At 37.7% G+C, this 17,158-nt stretch overlaps 1 protein-coding gene across 2 annotated transcripts in view; it reads left to right on the top strand.

The window, feature by feature from the left end:
* Positions 1 to 13,729, top strand: part of GALK2 (galactokinase 2) — a 194,271-nt gene extending 180,542 nt beyond the window's left edge. For both annotated transcript variants that reach the window (XM_008069892.2, XM_021718509.1), the window contains one exon: positions 13,151 to 13,729. In XM_008069892.2, coding sequence (XP_008068083.1) covers positions 13,151 to 13,358 — 208 coding nt within the window. In that variant the 3' untranslated portion in view covers positions 13,359 to 13,729. The remainder of the gene's footprint in view (positions 1 to 13,150) is intronic.
* The last annotated feature ends 3,429 nt before the right edge of the window (positions 13,730 to 17,158 follow it).

Here is a 17,158-nt window from a genome sequence, read left to right as displayed (position 1 = left end):
GAAGCTTAATGGTGGAGGCCTTGATTGTCATCATTTCCAGCATTTGAACATTGAGCAAAGCCATGTAGAGCAGGGAGGCAGTTGGAAGGCTGAGTTCTTGCTCTGCCTTTTTTCATCTTGAGTTCTGTGACTTTGGATTGTTGCTTTGCTTTATGATTTCCAGTGTCTTTTCTTTTTTCCAGCAGTCTACAGGTATATGCATTTAAAAAGTGTAGCTCTAGTGAAAGATTCTGTGGCTATGTCTTAAATGGGTTTGGAAGAGCACCTTTTATTTATCTTTCATTTTATTTGTTTTTGGAAACTGCTTCCTTAGTGGTAGCTAAGGTGTTTCTAACTAGATCATTTTTATCTGCTGTATTAATTTCTTTTAACTTTTTTTTTTTTTTTTTTTGAGTTGGAGTCTCACTCTGTCGCCCAGACTGGAGTGCAGTGGCCGCTCCCGGTCACCGCAGCCTCGACCTGCAGGGCTCCGGTGATCCTACCGCCTCAGCCTTCCAAGTAGCCGGAATTACAGGCATGCGCTACCATGCCCGGCTAATTTTTTAATTTATTGTAGAGATGAGGTCTCGCTGCCCAGGCGGGTCTCGAACCCACAGGCTCAGGCAATCCACTCACCTCAGCCTCCCAAAGGCGCGGGATTACAGGCTGAGCCACCGAGCCCGGCTGTATTAATTTCCTGAGAATAATTCAGTTGCATCTGGTATAAAGAGCTCTATCCCCTTTTCGTTATTGTTTTTGTTTGGAAAGCCAATTGCTAAATATCAAAATTATTTCTTAATTACTCCATACTTATATAAGTTCCAAGGTTTTCATATTGAGGGATTATTTTCTGGAATATTGAAAATATCAGACAGAATACATGTGTGGTCCTTAAGCTTCTTATACAATTAACTTTTTCTGTGCTGTCACTATGACCCATAGATAATATTCTCCAAATATTTCAGCTGGTTACAAGTTACTAAAGACCCTAAGTGGCAGAGCAAACTCAGAGGAGGATAGCCCAGGAGGAATTAAGTAGATGAAGTCATTGATGCCCTTATTTCCTTTAGTCAGTGCATACTTTTCACATGGATATTTGTGTACCATGTGAAATTTCAGTCTAATCTCTGCTTTCAAAACCTGTTTTGTTTTGTGTGGATGTCTGAGAAGTAATGAGGGAAGAAGGAGGGGTTCAGAAGAATGCAAAAGTTAGTGGGATTAAGTATGGTTAAAAACCGAAAAAGACAACGCAAGAGTAGCAGGCAGTAAACATGGGGAAACAGTCACATGCATCAACAGTGGAGATACTCTTAATTGCTCATCCCTTCTGAATCTGTGTGACTGTTTCCTAGGGCCAGGCAGAAGAGGTGTTGGGCATACCAGGAAGGGCACTGGCAAGGCCTGGTACAGGATGCTGGTGTCACAGACTCGACCTCTGGCAGAGTATTGCTTTGTTTAAAAACCACACCACCTCCACATTTCCCTGTTGCCTTTACAAATGTTAACATCAGTGGGGAGGATGTGACTAAGACTGGGCAGCCTGAGCAGTTTGGTTGCCTTCCCCAGAAAAGGAAGAAGGGAAGCTGCCAAAAATAATCTTTAGATCATCCTCCCTGGGCCACTGTGGCACTGTAAAATTCCTTTACTGTTTCTGAGGGCCATCTTGGAAATGATTTGCATGAAAAGGCATCTAATTGAATTAGTGAATGAAGGACTTAATACCTAGAATATGTAACGTGCTACCTACAAGCAAAAATCTTAGTGTGATCTGAGCTAGACCATATTTTTTTTTCCTTGTTTCTTTTTAAATTTTAAATTTTAAAGATGTGGGGTATATTTCAGGGTTAGGTCTACAATTGTTCATTATCCAGGTATCCTTGTTGATGAGGTGTGCCCCTCAACCCCCACCCTCTGGCAGATTCCCACTACTGTCAGTCCCACCTCCCCTCCCACAGTTTCCCACTACTATCAATCCTTTTCTTATAGTATTATGATAATTGTTTAGGTCCGCTTATGAATGAGAACATGTGATACTCAGTTCTTTGTTTCTGTGATAGATCACTCAGTATTATAGACTCTAAGTCTATCCAAGTTGCTGCGAAGTTCATAATTTTGTCCTTCATTATGTCTGTGTAATATTTCATCGTGTGTATATACCACATTTTTTTTTTTTTTTGAGTTGGAGTCTCACTCTGTCGTCCAGACTGGAGTGCAGTGGCCGCTCCCAGCCACCGCAGCCTCAACCTGCTGGGCTCCGGCGATCCTTCTGCCTCAGCCTTCCAAGTAGCCGGAATTACAGGCATGCACTACCACATCTGGCTGATTTTTTGATTTATTGTAGAGGTGAGGTCTCGCTGCCCAGGCGGGTCTCGAACCCGCGGGCTCAGCAATCCACTCACCTCAGCCTCCCAAAGGCGACATTTTTTTTTTATCCAGTCCTCTTTGGATGGGCACGGTTGGTTCCATGTTTTTGCTATTGTGAATAATGCTACAGTAAACATGCATGTGCAGGTATCTTTTTCATAGAGTGATTTGAGTTCATCCAGGTATATTCCCAGTAGGGGGATTGTGGGGTCGTACGGAAGGTCGATTTTTAGATCTTTTAGGAATCGCCACACTGATTTCTGTGGAGGTTATACTAGTTTACACTCCCACCAACAGTGTAGAATTGTTCTCTTTTCACCACATCCTCTCCAACATCTGTTGTTTTTTGAGTTATTGATGATGGCCATTCTGACTGGAGTTAGGTGGTATTTCAGTGTGATTTTAATTTCCATTTCTTTGATAACTAGTGAGGCTGAGCATTTTTTCGTGTATATATTGGCTGCTCATATGTCTTTTTTTGAGAAGTGTCTATTCATATCTTTTGCCCACTTTTTAATGGGGCTGTTTGTTTTTTTTCCTTTCAGCACATTTGAATTCCTTGTAGATCCTAGATGTTAGGTCTTTGTCAGATATACAGTTGGCAAATAATTTTCCCATTCTGTGGGCTGTCTCCCTTCTCTCTTGATGGTTTCTTTTACTTTGCAGAAGCTTGTCAGTTTGATAAGGTCCCACTTGTCTACCTTATCTCTTATGGCATGTGCATTTGTGGTTTTGATCAGGAATTGGTTGCCAGTCCCAATTACCATAACAATGTCTCCTGCATTTTCTAAGGTTCTTATAGTCTGAGGTTTTATGTTTAGGTCTTTGATCCACTTAGAGCTGATTTTTGAGTATGGTGTTACATAGGGGCCTTGTTTCAATCTTCTGCATGGGATCAGCCAGTTTTCCCAGCAACATTTACTGAATAGGTTCTCCTCTCCCCAGTGGTTGATGGTGGAGGCTTTGTCAAAGATGAGTTGGTTGAGAAATTGAGGTTTTGCTTCTGGAATCTCTAACCTGTTCCATTGGTCTATATGCCTGTTCTTGTACCAATACCAGACTGTCTTGATTATTGTAGCTTTAAAATAAAGTTTAAAGCCTGGGAGTCTGTTACCCCCCACTTTGGTTTTATTGCTGAGGATTGTTTTGGCTATTCGTGGATGTTTGTGTTTCCATATGAATTCCTGTACTGTCATTTTTAGGTCTGAAAAGAATGCTGCTGGTAATTTAGTAGGAATTGTGTTTAATCTGTAGATTGCCTTGGGTAGAATGGACATCTTAATAATGCTGATTCTTATAATTCATGAGCATGGAATATTTTTCCATTTGTTTGTGTCATCTCTGATGTCTTTCAGTAGTGATTTGTAGTTTTCATTGTAAATGTCTTTCACGTCTCTGGTTAGGAAGATGCCAAGGTATTTCATTTTTTTTGTGGCTGTTGTGAATGAGATTGTGCTTCTTATTTGGGTTTCGGTTTGTGTATTGTTGGTGTATAGAAATGCAATTGTCTTTTGCACATTTATTTTATACCCTGAGACTTTGCCAAAGTCCTTTATCAGTGCAAAGAAGTTTTTGACAGATTCTCTTGCATTTTTGAGGTATAGAATCATGTCATCTGCAAAGAGGGATAACTTGATTTCCTCTTTTCCTACCTGGATACCCCTGATTTCCTTCTCTTGTCTGATTACTCTAGCTAGGACTTCTAAAACTGTGTTGAAACGGAGGGGTGAATGGACTAAATGTACCACTGAAAAGACCCAGAATGGCAAACTAGCTAAGATACTATGACCCAATTATTTGCTGCATCCAGGATACTCATCTCGCCACTAGGAACACACACAGACTCAAAGTTAAAGGATGTAAAGTAAGTTTCCAGGCAAATGGAAAACAAAAGAAGGCAGGAGTCTTGATCTTAATATCAGACAAAACAACGTTTAAGGTATCAAACTTTAAAAAGATACAAAAGGACATTACATAATGATAAAAGTTTCAATCCAACAACAGGAAATATCGATCCTAAACATATATGCACTCAACACAGGAGCACCAGCATTTATAAAGCAACTATTAAGTAAATTTAAAAAAGATATTAACTCTTAACACTATTATAGCAGGGGACTTGAGTACCCCACTATCAAATCTAGATATTTCATTGAGGCAAAAAAATCAACAAAGAGATCCAGACCCTAAACCTGACACTCAATCAAATGGACTTACTAGATACCTACAGATTATTCCACCCAAAACCCACAGAATATTCATTCTATTCATCACCACATGGAATGTACTCCAAGATCAATCACATCCTTGGCCATAAATCAAGCATAAAAAAATTTCATAAGGTTGAAATATTGCCATGCACCTTCTCAGACTACAGTGTAATAAAAATAAATATCAACACCAACAACATTTCCCCAAAATCCACAAAGACATGGACACTAAACAGCATGATGCTGAACAACTACTGGGTTAACACTGAAGTCAAAGCAGAAATTAAAAGATTCCTGGAAACAAATGAAAATGAAGAAACATCTTACCAAAACCTCTGGGATGCCATGAAATCAGTTCTAAGAGGGGAATGTATATCTCTACAAGCACACAATCAAGAAAATGGGAACATCACAAGTTGAGAGCCTAACAAATCACCCAAGGAAACTAGAAAGAGAAGACCACCAAAACCCTAACTTTATCAGAAGAATCCAATCACCAAAATAAGAGCCCAAATATGGGACATAGAAGATAAAAATATCATAGAAAACAGGAAAAAAACAAAAAGCTGGTTCTTTGAAAGAATTAACAAGATTGATGAACCTCTAGCCAGAATGACCAAGAAAAAGAGAGAAAAAGCCCAAATAAATACAATCAAAATACAAAAGTTCAAATCACAATGGACCCTGAATAAATACAAAAGATTATCAGAGATTACTGTGTACACCTATATGGAAACAATCTTGATAACCAAAATGAAATGGAGGACATTCTGACATCATACAAGTTCACCAGGTTGAAACAAGAAGACATTGAGACACTAAATAGACAAATAATAACCCAGGAAGTTGACTCTGTCATAAGAAAACTACCTTCAAAAAAAAGACCTGAATTGGATGGTTTCCTAGCAGAATTATGCAAAATATACAAGGAAGACCTGACACCAATCCTATTGAAAGTACTCCAGGCAATTGAGAAAGATAGAATTCTCCCCTAAATCATTTTACAAAGCTAACATCACACTGATACCCAAACCAGGTAAAGATCCAACAACAACACAAAAAGAGAACTACCAGCCAAACACATCTCAAAATCATCCACCATGACCAAGTAGGCTTCATTCATTCAGGGCTGGTTTAACATCCACAAGACTATAAATGTAATTAAATACATCAACAGATGTAAAAACAAGAACCACATGATTATCTCATTAGACACAGAAAAAGCTTTTGATAAAATCTAGCATCCCTTCTTGATAAAAACTCTCAAACACCTAGGTATAGAAGGAACATATCTCAAAATAGTAAGTGTCATCTATGATAAACCCACAGCTAACATAATTGCTAAATGGACAGAACCTGGAAACATTTCCTCTGAAAACTAGAACAAGACAGTGCTGCCCATTCTCACCTCTCTTGTTCAACATAGTGTCGGAAGTCCTAGCTAGGGCAATTAGACAAGAGAAGGAAATCAGGCATATCCAAATAGGAAAAGAGGAAGTCAAGTTATTCCTCTTTGCTGACTATATGATCCTATACCTTGAAAATTCAAAAGAACCTGATAAAAACTTCCTTGCACTGATAAAGGACTTTGGCAAAGTCTCAGGGTACAAAATAAATGTGCAAAAGACAGTTGCATTCTTATATGCCAACAACAAGCAGGCAGAGAACCAAATAAAAAGCACAATCCCATTCACAATAGTCATAAAAAAATGAAATACCTCAGCATCCTACTAGCCAGAGAAGTGAAAGACCTTTACAATGAGAACTACAAAACAATGCTCAAGGAAATCTGGGGAGACACAAACAAATGGAAAAATATTCCATGCTCATGGATAGGAAGAATCAACATTGTTAAATGTCCATCCTACCAAAGGCAATCTATAGATTCAATGCAATAACCATTAAATTACCAGCAGGATTCTTCTCAGACCTGGTAATGACAATACAGAAATTCATATGGAAACATAAGCAACCACGAATAGCCAAAACAATCCTTAGCAAAACAAAACAAAACAAAACAAAACACACACACACACACACAACAGGAGATATCACATTTCCAGACTTCAAACTTTACTATAAGGCTACAGTAATCAAAACAGCCTGGTATTGGTACAGGAACAAGTACATAGACCAATGGAACAGGATAGAGATTCCAGAAGTAAAGCTTCAATTTCTCAACTCATCTTTGACAAGGCCTCCAACAACAACCACTGGGGAGAGGAGAACCTATTCAGTAAATGTTGCTGGAAAAACTGGCAACCAATCTGATCAAAACCCTAAGTACCCATACCATAAGAAATAAGTTAGTTAAGTGGCACCTCATCAAACTGACAAGCTTCTGCAAAGCAAAAGAAACCATCAAGAGAGTAGGGAGACAGCCCACAGAATGGGAAAAAATATTTGCCAACTGTATATCTGACAAAGGTCTCACATCTAGTATCTACAAGGAACTGAAACACACTGAAAGGAAAAAAACAAACAGCCCCATTAAAAAGTGGTCAAAAGACATGAATAGGCACTTCTCAAAAGAAGATATATGGGCAGCCAACAGATACATGAAAAAGTATCAGCTTCACTAATTATCAGAGAAATGCACATCAAAACCACATTGAGATACCATCTTACTCCAGTAAGAATGGCTATCATTAATAAAACAAACAGCAACAGGTGCTGGTGAGGATGCTGAGAAAAGGAATGCTTCTATACTGCTGGTGGGAATGTATCCTCTTTGGAAGACAGTGTGGCGATTTCTGGAAGAACTAGAACTTGACCTTCCTATGACCCAGTAACCCCCCTATTGGGAATATGCCCAGAGGAACTTAAATCGTTCTACAAAAAAGATACCTGCACACACATGTTTGTTGTAGCTCTATTCACAATAGCAAAAACATGGAACCAACCATGCTGCCCATCAAAGCTGGACTGGATTTCTAAAAATGTGGTACATATACACAATGGAATATTATGCAGTCATAAGAAAGGACAAACATGTAGACTTCACAGCAACTTGGATGGATTTAGAATCAATCATACTCAGTGATCTATCATAGAAATGTAGAGCAGAGTACCATATATTCTCACTCATAAGTAGACCTTGAACAATTATCATAATACAATAAGAAAGGGATTGGTAGTAGTGGGAAACTGTCAGGGGATGGGGGGCAGGTGGGATTAACAGTAGTGGGAAACTGCCAGGGGAGTGGGTGTGGGATTGGCAGTAGTGAGAAACTGCCAGGGGAGGAGGACCATCTCATCAACAAGGGTACCAGCATGATTACCATTTGTATACCTAACCCTGAATTGTACCATCCATCTTTAAAATAAAATAAAATAAAATAAAATAAAATAAAATAAAATAAAGGAGGGGTTACAGTGGTTGTCCTTTTCCAGTTTTCAAGGGAAAGGCTCCAATTTCTATCTGTTTAGCAGTATGCTGGATGTGGGTTTCTTGTAGATGGCTCTTACTATTTTGAGGTATATCCATCTATGTCTAGATGACTGAGAGTTTTTATCAAGAATGGGTGCTCGACTTTATCAAAAGCTTTTTCCGTGTCTAATGATATAATCATGTGGTTTTTGTTTTTACATTTGTTGATATATTTAATTACATTTATGTTCTTGTGAATGTTGAACCAGCCCTGCATTCCAGTATGAAGCCTACTTGGTCATAGTGGATGGTTTTTGAGATGTGTTTGGATCCCATTTACTAGGGTATTGTTGAGAATTTTAGCATCTATGTTCATCAATGATATTGGCCTGTAGTTCTCTTTCTTTGTTGGATGTTTACCTGATTTGGATATCAGTGTGATGTTAGCTTCATAAAATGATTTGGGGAGAGTTCCATCTTTCTCAGTTGTCTGGAATACTTTCAGTAGGTTTGGTATCAACTCCTCCTTATACATTTTGTAGAATTCTGCTGGAAAGCCATCTGGTTTAGAGCTTTTTATTGTTTTGTTTATAGGCAGTTTTCTTATGACAGAGTCAATTTCCTGGATTGTTATTTGTCTACTTAGGGTCTTGATTTCTTCTTGTTTCAACCTGGGGAGGTTGTGTGATGCTAGACCATATTTTAAAGGTATCTCCAGGTAGCCTTCAGGACAACGTGAAGGGCAACTTAATGACACAAGTTGTGAGGAGTGTAAAGTAGAAGAGATCACCAATGCTAACTATTTTTTCAGTTGAGCCTTTTATGTTCTTCAAGAGAAAATCATTTTAGTTATAAAAGAAAGGACCAAGGAGGAAGAAAGAAGATATACTTATGTAGTTAGGCTATTTAAAAAAAAAATTAAATTAATATTAGAACTTCAATTATATGAAACAAAGTATAATAATTAAGGTAAAAGATGTTTGGTGAATTATAAAATACCTTTTTTAAGAAACAAAATACAAATGTAAAGAAATGGCTAAATTTTAAAGTAGAATTTATTGGGAATACAAAACACTTTTAAAACCAAGTCAATTATATGTTAGACAGCTTATTCATCATTGGTTCCCTGGTTTTATTGAAGACAAAATGGTTAATGCCTTTTATTTCTATTTGACACTTGTTGAAATTAGTGAGGATTCATTGCTACAGTATTGCCCAAGCTACTGAGGAAGACAAATGACAACTTTTTATGGATCAACTCAGGTTACCAAAATTAATTTGTTTTGTCTTCCTTAGAAGTCTTTCTACAACTTATTCAGCGACTGGGCTGCTCAGCCTCTGGCTCCTATTCTCCCAATCAATTTAGAATGGGAAAGAATGAAGTGCAAATCCATGGTTGTATGCTCTTTCCCCATGACTTCAAGTGCTAATCTGCATGTCCTACTGAGAGAGAAGGAGAGAGCGCTCTCATTTCTCTTTGGGCCTCTGTCTTCCACTTATGGAGATATATGTATGTATATATATATATATATACACACATACATGCCATTTACAGGACCCAAACCAACTGGCCTTTAGTGACTTGCATTTCTAAAATAAGCTTGTAGGCATATTTTCTTATCCTTTCTCACTTGAACAGTATTTGAAGGCTGTGGTTTTTGAGTCTAAAGCAGCCTGAAAGTATTGTCTCTTAACTGATAAAAATCTGCTGGAAGGTCTATTTTTCTGAGATTCTTGCAATTTTCCAGAGAGCAGAAGCTAGAAGTCTTTTTGTGTAAATAACATACTACTGACTGCTTATATTTATATATATTTTTGTCTTTTTAAAACAAATATAATACTACAGAAGCCATTTATTAGACTGTATCAAATGCTTGGAATTGTGCTGGGCTAAGGACAGAGAAAGATGGATATGACCTGCTTTTAAATTCAAGATTTCTTGGAATAGTTTATCCATTTTTATAATGTATGAGGAAGACCCCCCAAACCCAGAATTCTTTTATAAAAATGTGTATTCTTACATATTTAAACTTCAGTCACTTTCAAAGTACTCTTTACTTGATGCAATTCACCTATTGAGACAATTTTTCCACCGCTCAAATGTTTCTGAATGCATCAATTGTGATGTCTTTTAGTGCTTCTGCCATTTTTTGTTTCATCTCTTTCACATTGGCAAAATGTTTCCCTTTGAGGACTTTTTTCATTCAGGGAAACAAAAAAGAAAGTCACTAGGGGTGAGAGCAGGTTAGTAGTGAGGGTGGGGCATGGGGGTCAAGTCATTTTTGGTCCAAAATCTGCTAAACACTCATTGCAGTCTGGGCAGGTTGTTCATGTAAATCACCCATCATGAAATGGGCAAATGTGTTGGAAGTTTCTCCAAAAATTTACTGAAGCCGAACACAACCTTCCACCACAACGCCAGCTGGTAGACTGATACTGATGGGTTCCTAGAACACTTACCTAGCAGAGGAAGCCTATACTACAAGGGGCCTGCCCTTGAAAAATTAATTCTGTTGTTGTGGGTCCCCCTCATATAAATATATATTTACTTTGAAATAAATAAAATGGGATTGAAATACAAGACAATTTCTTACCTTCTGTCTTTCTAATCTCTAGTGCAGTTGAGTCTTTCTGGATCTCCCCACTCTCTACTGCTCATGCCTTGGAACGTAGTAAATGCTTAGGGCCAAATCAGTTCATTCAAAAGTAGGGAATTTTAGTTAGGTTATATTGGGTGCCTGGACAGATAACTGATACTTTTCAGTGATAAAAGGATCAAAGGGAACATTCCTTATAATCTCCATCCTTCATCTGCCTTAGCCTTTGTTCTGTAGATCATGCTTTATGAGGCAGAGGCTACTTTTTTTGCTTACAAACTCTTATAATATTCCCAATTCAGTCAGCATAATCACCAAAGTGGGATTTGAGCGATTTTAGGGTTTTGGTTTTTGTAACTCTTGTATTGTCTGATATGCAATAGCTAGGAGATACATTTTTTAGTGTTTTACTGCTCTCCCAGAAAAAATATAAACATGAAAAGTTCACTAAACATGCTTGGTTCACCTACTTTTCTTTCTTAATGTTTCTATCAGTCTCCTAACTTTTGAACCTCTTGGAATTTCTGTGGCATATGCCAGAGGGCTTATTAAATAGCACCAGTGGGGAACACGGCAGACAGGACCTACCTGCCTTTGTAAGTTTGGGTAGCTGGGCAAGCTGCTGACCAGCTGCTGGGGCAGCCCCTGATTTATGATCACAAGTGTCACTGACTCAGGGGCAGAAGGCTATTTGTAATAGCACTTATCATTCTCTATTTGGGAAATTTGAGCCCTGATGATTTCAGATCATGTTGTTGATACAATTCAGGCCATTTTCATCTGTAGTAGGCAGGGTGGTGACAAAGCCGCTCTGGAGAATCAGGAGTGAATGTCTTTAGAAAGATTTCTAGCTTCTGTTCTCTGGAAACTGGCAGGAGTCTCAGGAAAATAGACCTCTGGCACAATTCCTATGGTTTTACAGCCAGATTAGAAATAATACACTGTTTGCTTTAGGTTCCATTTTGAAACCACAGCTTTCAAAAACTGATCAAATTAGAATGTGTAATAACATATGCCTAAAAGTCCACTGAAGACCATTAAAGACTTGGTGACTTGAGTCCCGCAAAATGGTATATTCTGGACCTTAGAAAATCAAGAGAGCATGTTGTTCTCTAGATCATACCACAGTTGACTTTGTTGCCCCGAGTTTAGGATCTTCTAGAGATGATTCAGTGATACCTCATTTTTTCCTAGCACTTCCACAGTGAGAGATAGTTTGATGTGACCGCATATGACAACCATTTTTAAAATCAATAAACTAAAAATGAGCCCTTTGTTAGTCTAGAAATTCAGGATAATCCAGAATCCTAGGGGCTGAGAAAGTTTTTAGTCTGAATGATAGGAGCATGGACTCAGATCAGCTGTTGAGCCATAAACTAAATGTCTGACAGACAGGAAGAGCTCAGTAATCTCTGTAAACAGTTTTTTTCTTCCTTAAACATTCATTTTCATTTGCAAAGCATATTTTAATGAATAAAAAGAAATCAACTGAAAAAATCATTGAGAAATAGAAGATGAAAATGAACAACTGGTGTGTAATAATTCTGATGTCTTAGAGTAGGGATAATATTCTATTTATCTTTTCCAGGAAGTAAAGTATCTCATTTAGATGGGGAAAAAGACATAATTATCCTAAATTAATTATGGAGTATTTATCTGCTACTTATTTGGAGTAAATGTTCACTTTTGTTGTCAGGATAAATTGCACCTTTTGAGTCATCAGTGCACTTTGTGTAGGGCTTTTCACTTTGTTTCAAATATTAGGTTTGAAACTGTGACTGGCTGGTGTTGACTAAAATTACCTCTTACTGTGTGATCATTTATATAGTTGTTTTCATCCCAATTAGACACATCTTGTCTGATGGCATATTCTGAGTCCATAAGTCAGAAGCTTCAGAGGAACAGGGAAGGAGGTATAGTCCTATAGGGATTGCCATCCTCTTTATGGAAAGGCTTAATTTTCCATTCGAGATTAGATCAACCAACAAACCCAGAGGTTCATAACAAGTTCTTTGTTGATAAATTTATTCAGCTGGAATCTAAGCTCCCTGTTCTAGGGGACTGACTCTCCTATATGAAATGGCCATTCCTTAAGAATGCAACTAAGATAGCTGCTGGAGGAAACCCCCAGTTGTAGAAGACTGCACTTTAAATTTTGATTTGCTCTTAGTTGGGACAACCTTTGGATTCAGGTTTACCCGAATTTCTTTTTAACATCTCCTGTTTTATTTTTATTATTTTATTTTTTTCTTTATTTCATTGTAAACATGTGGGGCCCTGTTTGTTTTTACTCCCTCTTCCTTATTTACCGGTAGCTTGCTACGCAACTCTTCAAGTGGCTACTTTAGGGAATCAAGACTACAGTGGGCTATTGCTAATTCTCATGAAATGAGAGTACTGCTGACTTTTACTGTTTGCAGCCAAAATCAGGGAATAGTTTAGATGCAATTAAAAAATTCTAAATCACCTTCTGAAACAGTATAAATTTCTTAATGTCCTGAAATGTTTCATGACACCCAAAAACCCTTCACATATTCTCTTCTTAGAACTTGAGTAGGCTATGTTCTATTAACACCAAGCAAATCTTATTTTCATTATAGGTTTTAATTCTTTTTTCCTTGTTGTTTTAGGAAGTTTGGGGCTCAAGGGTCACGGCTTACTGGAGCAGGATGGGGAGGCTGCACAGTATCAATAGTACCTGCTGATGAGCTGTCCAACTTCCTAGCAAATGTGCATGAAGCCTATTACCAGAAGAGTGATCGAAGCTCAGTGCTGGAGAAGCAGAGTTTGTTTGCTACCAAACCTGGAGGCGGGGCTTTGGTTTTCCTTGAGGCCTAAACAATGTGAAAAAACTCAGCCAAACTATTCAGGGTATTTAGGAACTGGCAGGACTTCCTATGCCACAGTAAATTAATCCTCTTTCTGTTTTGCATTATGATGAACTATTGCTATTATCAAGATGTATTTCCAAAGAAATGGTTGAAAGCTCTCTATGCTTCATAATGATTATTTTTCCATCTTAAAATATGTTTTCACTATTAAGAGCAAAGCTTTTGCTTGTACAGATCTTTTAAGAATGATTTACTGAGATTTATTGATTTGAAGATTGAAAAGATGAATGAATGATAAAACACACTGTTAACACTGACTTCATAGATTGGATTTGTATTAAACATACTGCTACAATTAAACTGATACAATTGAATAGAGTTCATGTCTGGTTTCTCTTAATGTTCTTCTTCCTCAACGCTGTAGTCTTCCACTGATGATGATGATGATAGTGATGCCAGAAATTCTCTCTCAAGTTGGGCTTCAACATGCTATGAAAATAACATATGATTAAAGATCCACGGATTTTCTTGGACATTGTATATTTGAGATTCCCCCAATTATCAAGATTAAAGATCATATTTTTTTTTGACAAAAGAGGAATTTAGGAGGAAAATTACAGCTTCACTTAATTTTTAAACCCATGTGATATCATATAAGCACTACTTTCAATTATTTTGACCCTGAGCTATCTCCATCACATAATAGAAAATGAAAAAAGACATTTTAAGTCTCTTCCTCTATTCACATTGAAATAGAGAATTATTTAGATGATAATTCAGGTAATTTGATTTGTTCATGGAATTTACTTTTTTCCCATTCCACTACTTTTTCTGAAATGCTTCTCCAATCCAAAAGGCATGCTTACTATATAGGAAATCCTCGTGTCTTCCATCCCTTTTCTGTGTGTCTAGAAAGGCTTGTTTGTGTATGTGGACCAGTCGAGGGCAGGTGTGCAGGTATGTGGGTGAGAGTGAGTATCAAAAGACTTAAAGTGAACTATGGGATTGGTAGTGGTATTGGTGGGTGCCTATACATATTTTTCAAGAGTGGGCAGAAATTTTGCCACGAGATAATGGCAAATCAATGGTTTTCTCTCATGGGCAGACTATAGGAAGCCCTTCCTGAATTATATGGTGATTTGGGCCAAAAAGCATTTTGCTGAAATCCTTAGAAAATTGAGACAGTAGTGGTTATACAGCATGAATTATCCAGAAAATTTTCTAGTATTCTATAATTGTATTAGTGCATCAGTGCACACATTAGTGTGCAGCTCAAAGATTGGGTATCATTATCCAGAATCTCAGTTTTAGAGAGGCCTAGGCAAAGCTGCTTGTAATATTTCTCAAAGGATAATAGCCATACATAAAATATTAGGAAAGCCACTATTCTAGTTTAAAATAAACTTCTGGTTTATTTTCATTCTTAACCGAGAGGTAAACACTTAAGGAAGGTTAAGTCAATTTTAAAAAAATATGTTAGAGCTATTTATTTATTTATTTAGTTGGAGTCTCACTGTCGCCTGGGCTAGAGTGCAGTGGCATGCTCACGGCCACTGCAGCCTCAGCTGCAACTCAGGTGATCCTTCTGCTTCGGTCTTCAAGTAGCTGAACCACAGGCTCGTGCCACCACACCTGGCTAATTTTTTGATTTATTATCGAGATGAGGTCTCGCCAAGTTGCCCAGGCTGGTCTCGAGCCCCTGGGCTCAGGCAATCCTCTCGCCTTGGCCTCTCAAAGTGCTAGGATTACAGGCATGAGCCACTGTGCCCAGCTACTTTTGAGTTCTTTAAACCTAATAATCCAAGACATGAATTTATTTGAATTATAATCATTTGTTCTTTAATACCTTGCCATTTTCCACAAGAATTTGGGGTTCATATATAATTCTTTAAAGTTATGTGGGTCATCATTTTAAAAAGTGACACTTTGTTACTGCTTTGTTATTCTATTTACATTTTTCACCATGTGATTCCTTTTTTGCACCAGTGAGTAAAAATTTCCAGTGTGCAGGCTTCTTGGGGGGACACACATGGTCATTCTATGCCAGGGATCTATTCTATATTGTTTTGATTTCTGGCTTGAAAAAAAAGAACTGTGTTTCAATTCTGCCATCACTAAGTGGTGTTGTAGAAATTATGAGAGATACTAAAATTGTCTGGAGAGGATAGGGCTGAGGCCATTGGAAAAAAGCTTCAAGCAGAAGAAAATGGACTTTGAGCATGGCCCTACAGGATGAGTAGAATTTGAGAGCTGAGATGTATGTGCTGCAGATGAGCAAAGACTCTGGGTGTAGGCAAACAGAGTGTATGTAGAAGGCTCAGGGGAGTGAAGGGTATGCTTTGGTATGTAGTGAAGAAGACTGGCTACACTAGCTGCAGCTAGCTTTTGAAGATCTCCAAATTCAGGCAGCATTTAGACCAGGGGTTGCAAACTGGCAGCCCATGAGCCACATCCAGCCTACAGACATATTGAGTTTGGCCCACAGAATATTTAAGAAAACGTGGGGTCAAAATAAGAGATTTTAAAGAACAATCCGTATTACTGACTTGTGGAATATCTGTTAACACTTGGGTCTACACTCCTGCAGATCAACAGTGAGCTGGATCTCAGAGAGTAGTGCCCTGTTAGTTGTGGCACTGCTTTCCAGGGTACTACAGTCTCCACAACTCCGTATAGGAACCACTTACCACTTGCCAGCTGAGACCACTTGCCCTTTATCAGCACACTTGCAATCATTCATTTCTTACACTAAATTGAATTTCTCCATGCCCATGTCCCTATCAATTGCAGGAAAGATAGGCCAAGAGAAATGGAGAAATGTTTTTGTGGAAGTAAAGAATAGTCTATTTGTTTAATAAACAACACTCAGGTGTTTCACTACTATCTAGCGCTTTTCTGGCCCATCTAGGAATTTGACTTGACTCATTTTTGACATTCTAGTAGTAGCCAATGGAATTGCTCTAAAATTTTGAATAGAAGTCTGAAATGCTGAAAAGGCTCTCTTCTGTCATTGACCTCAGATAATCCAACTTTCAGATTTATTGTACACCAGTCTCTACAAGTTCTTTTCTGTTGGAAAGAAAGAGTTCCTTCAGACATAACAGTGTAGATATGGACAAGCAGAAGAGGAGGGGACAAGGAAAATCTGAAAGATATAATGGTCTTCTTTCTTTTTTCTTTATCACCTTGAGTCCTGTTTTGAACCTTATCATTATCTCACTGCTGTTGGTTCCCAATATCTTTTTGTTCATTTATTAATGAAAAATAAAATACAACTTAAAACATTGATAATTTTCTATAAGTTTATAATTCTAACTGCAGTTGGAAGTTTTCAGTTGCATAAACTGTCCCTGGTCAAAAACAAGGAATGGGGAAAGTCACGAGATATGTAAAATGGAGATTATCTTAAATGTGTGTGTATTTGATGAAATAACAAGACTGTATTCTGTTCTGACACAATACCTTGGATATGACACCAAAAATTGCTCATGAAATATTCTCTAGTCCATTTAAGAGAAGCTAGAGGGAGGATTCTCAATTATTTTCAGAAAGGAAACATACCGGTTTATGTAGGAACATCTCAAAGTCATGTTTAACTTTGTAAGGTTTCTTGGTAGCTTTTGCTTGGAGTCTAATGGAATAAAGAAACATAGTAACCAAACTAACAGTCTTTATACTTATACAATCTAATAGACAAAATTTATGAAGAATTTAATATGCTGAGTATCTGCCAAGTACTTTACATATATATTAATTCAATTACCTCTAAGACAATCTTATGAAGTAGGTACTACTCTTACACTGTTT

This window comes from Carlito syrichta, unplaced genomic scaffold (assembly GCF_000164805.1).
Source record: "Carlito syrichta isolate Samal-C Ts95f unplaced genomic scaffold, Tarsius_syrichta-2.0.1 Scaffold312386, whole genome shotgun sequence".
Classification (NCBI taxonomy): Eukaryota; Metazoa; Chordata; class Mammalia; order Primates; family Tarsiidae; genus Carlito; species Carlito syrichta.
This window is presented reverse-complemented; position numbering and strand designations above follow the sequence as displayed.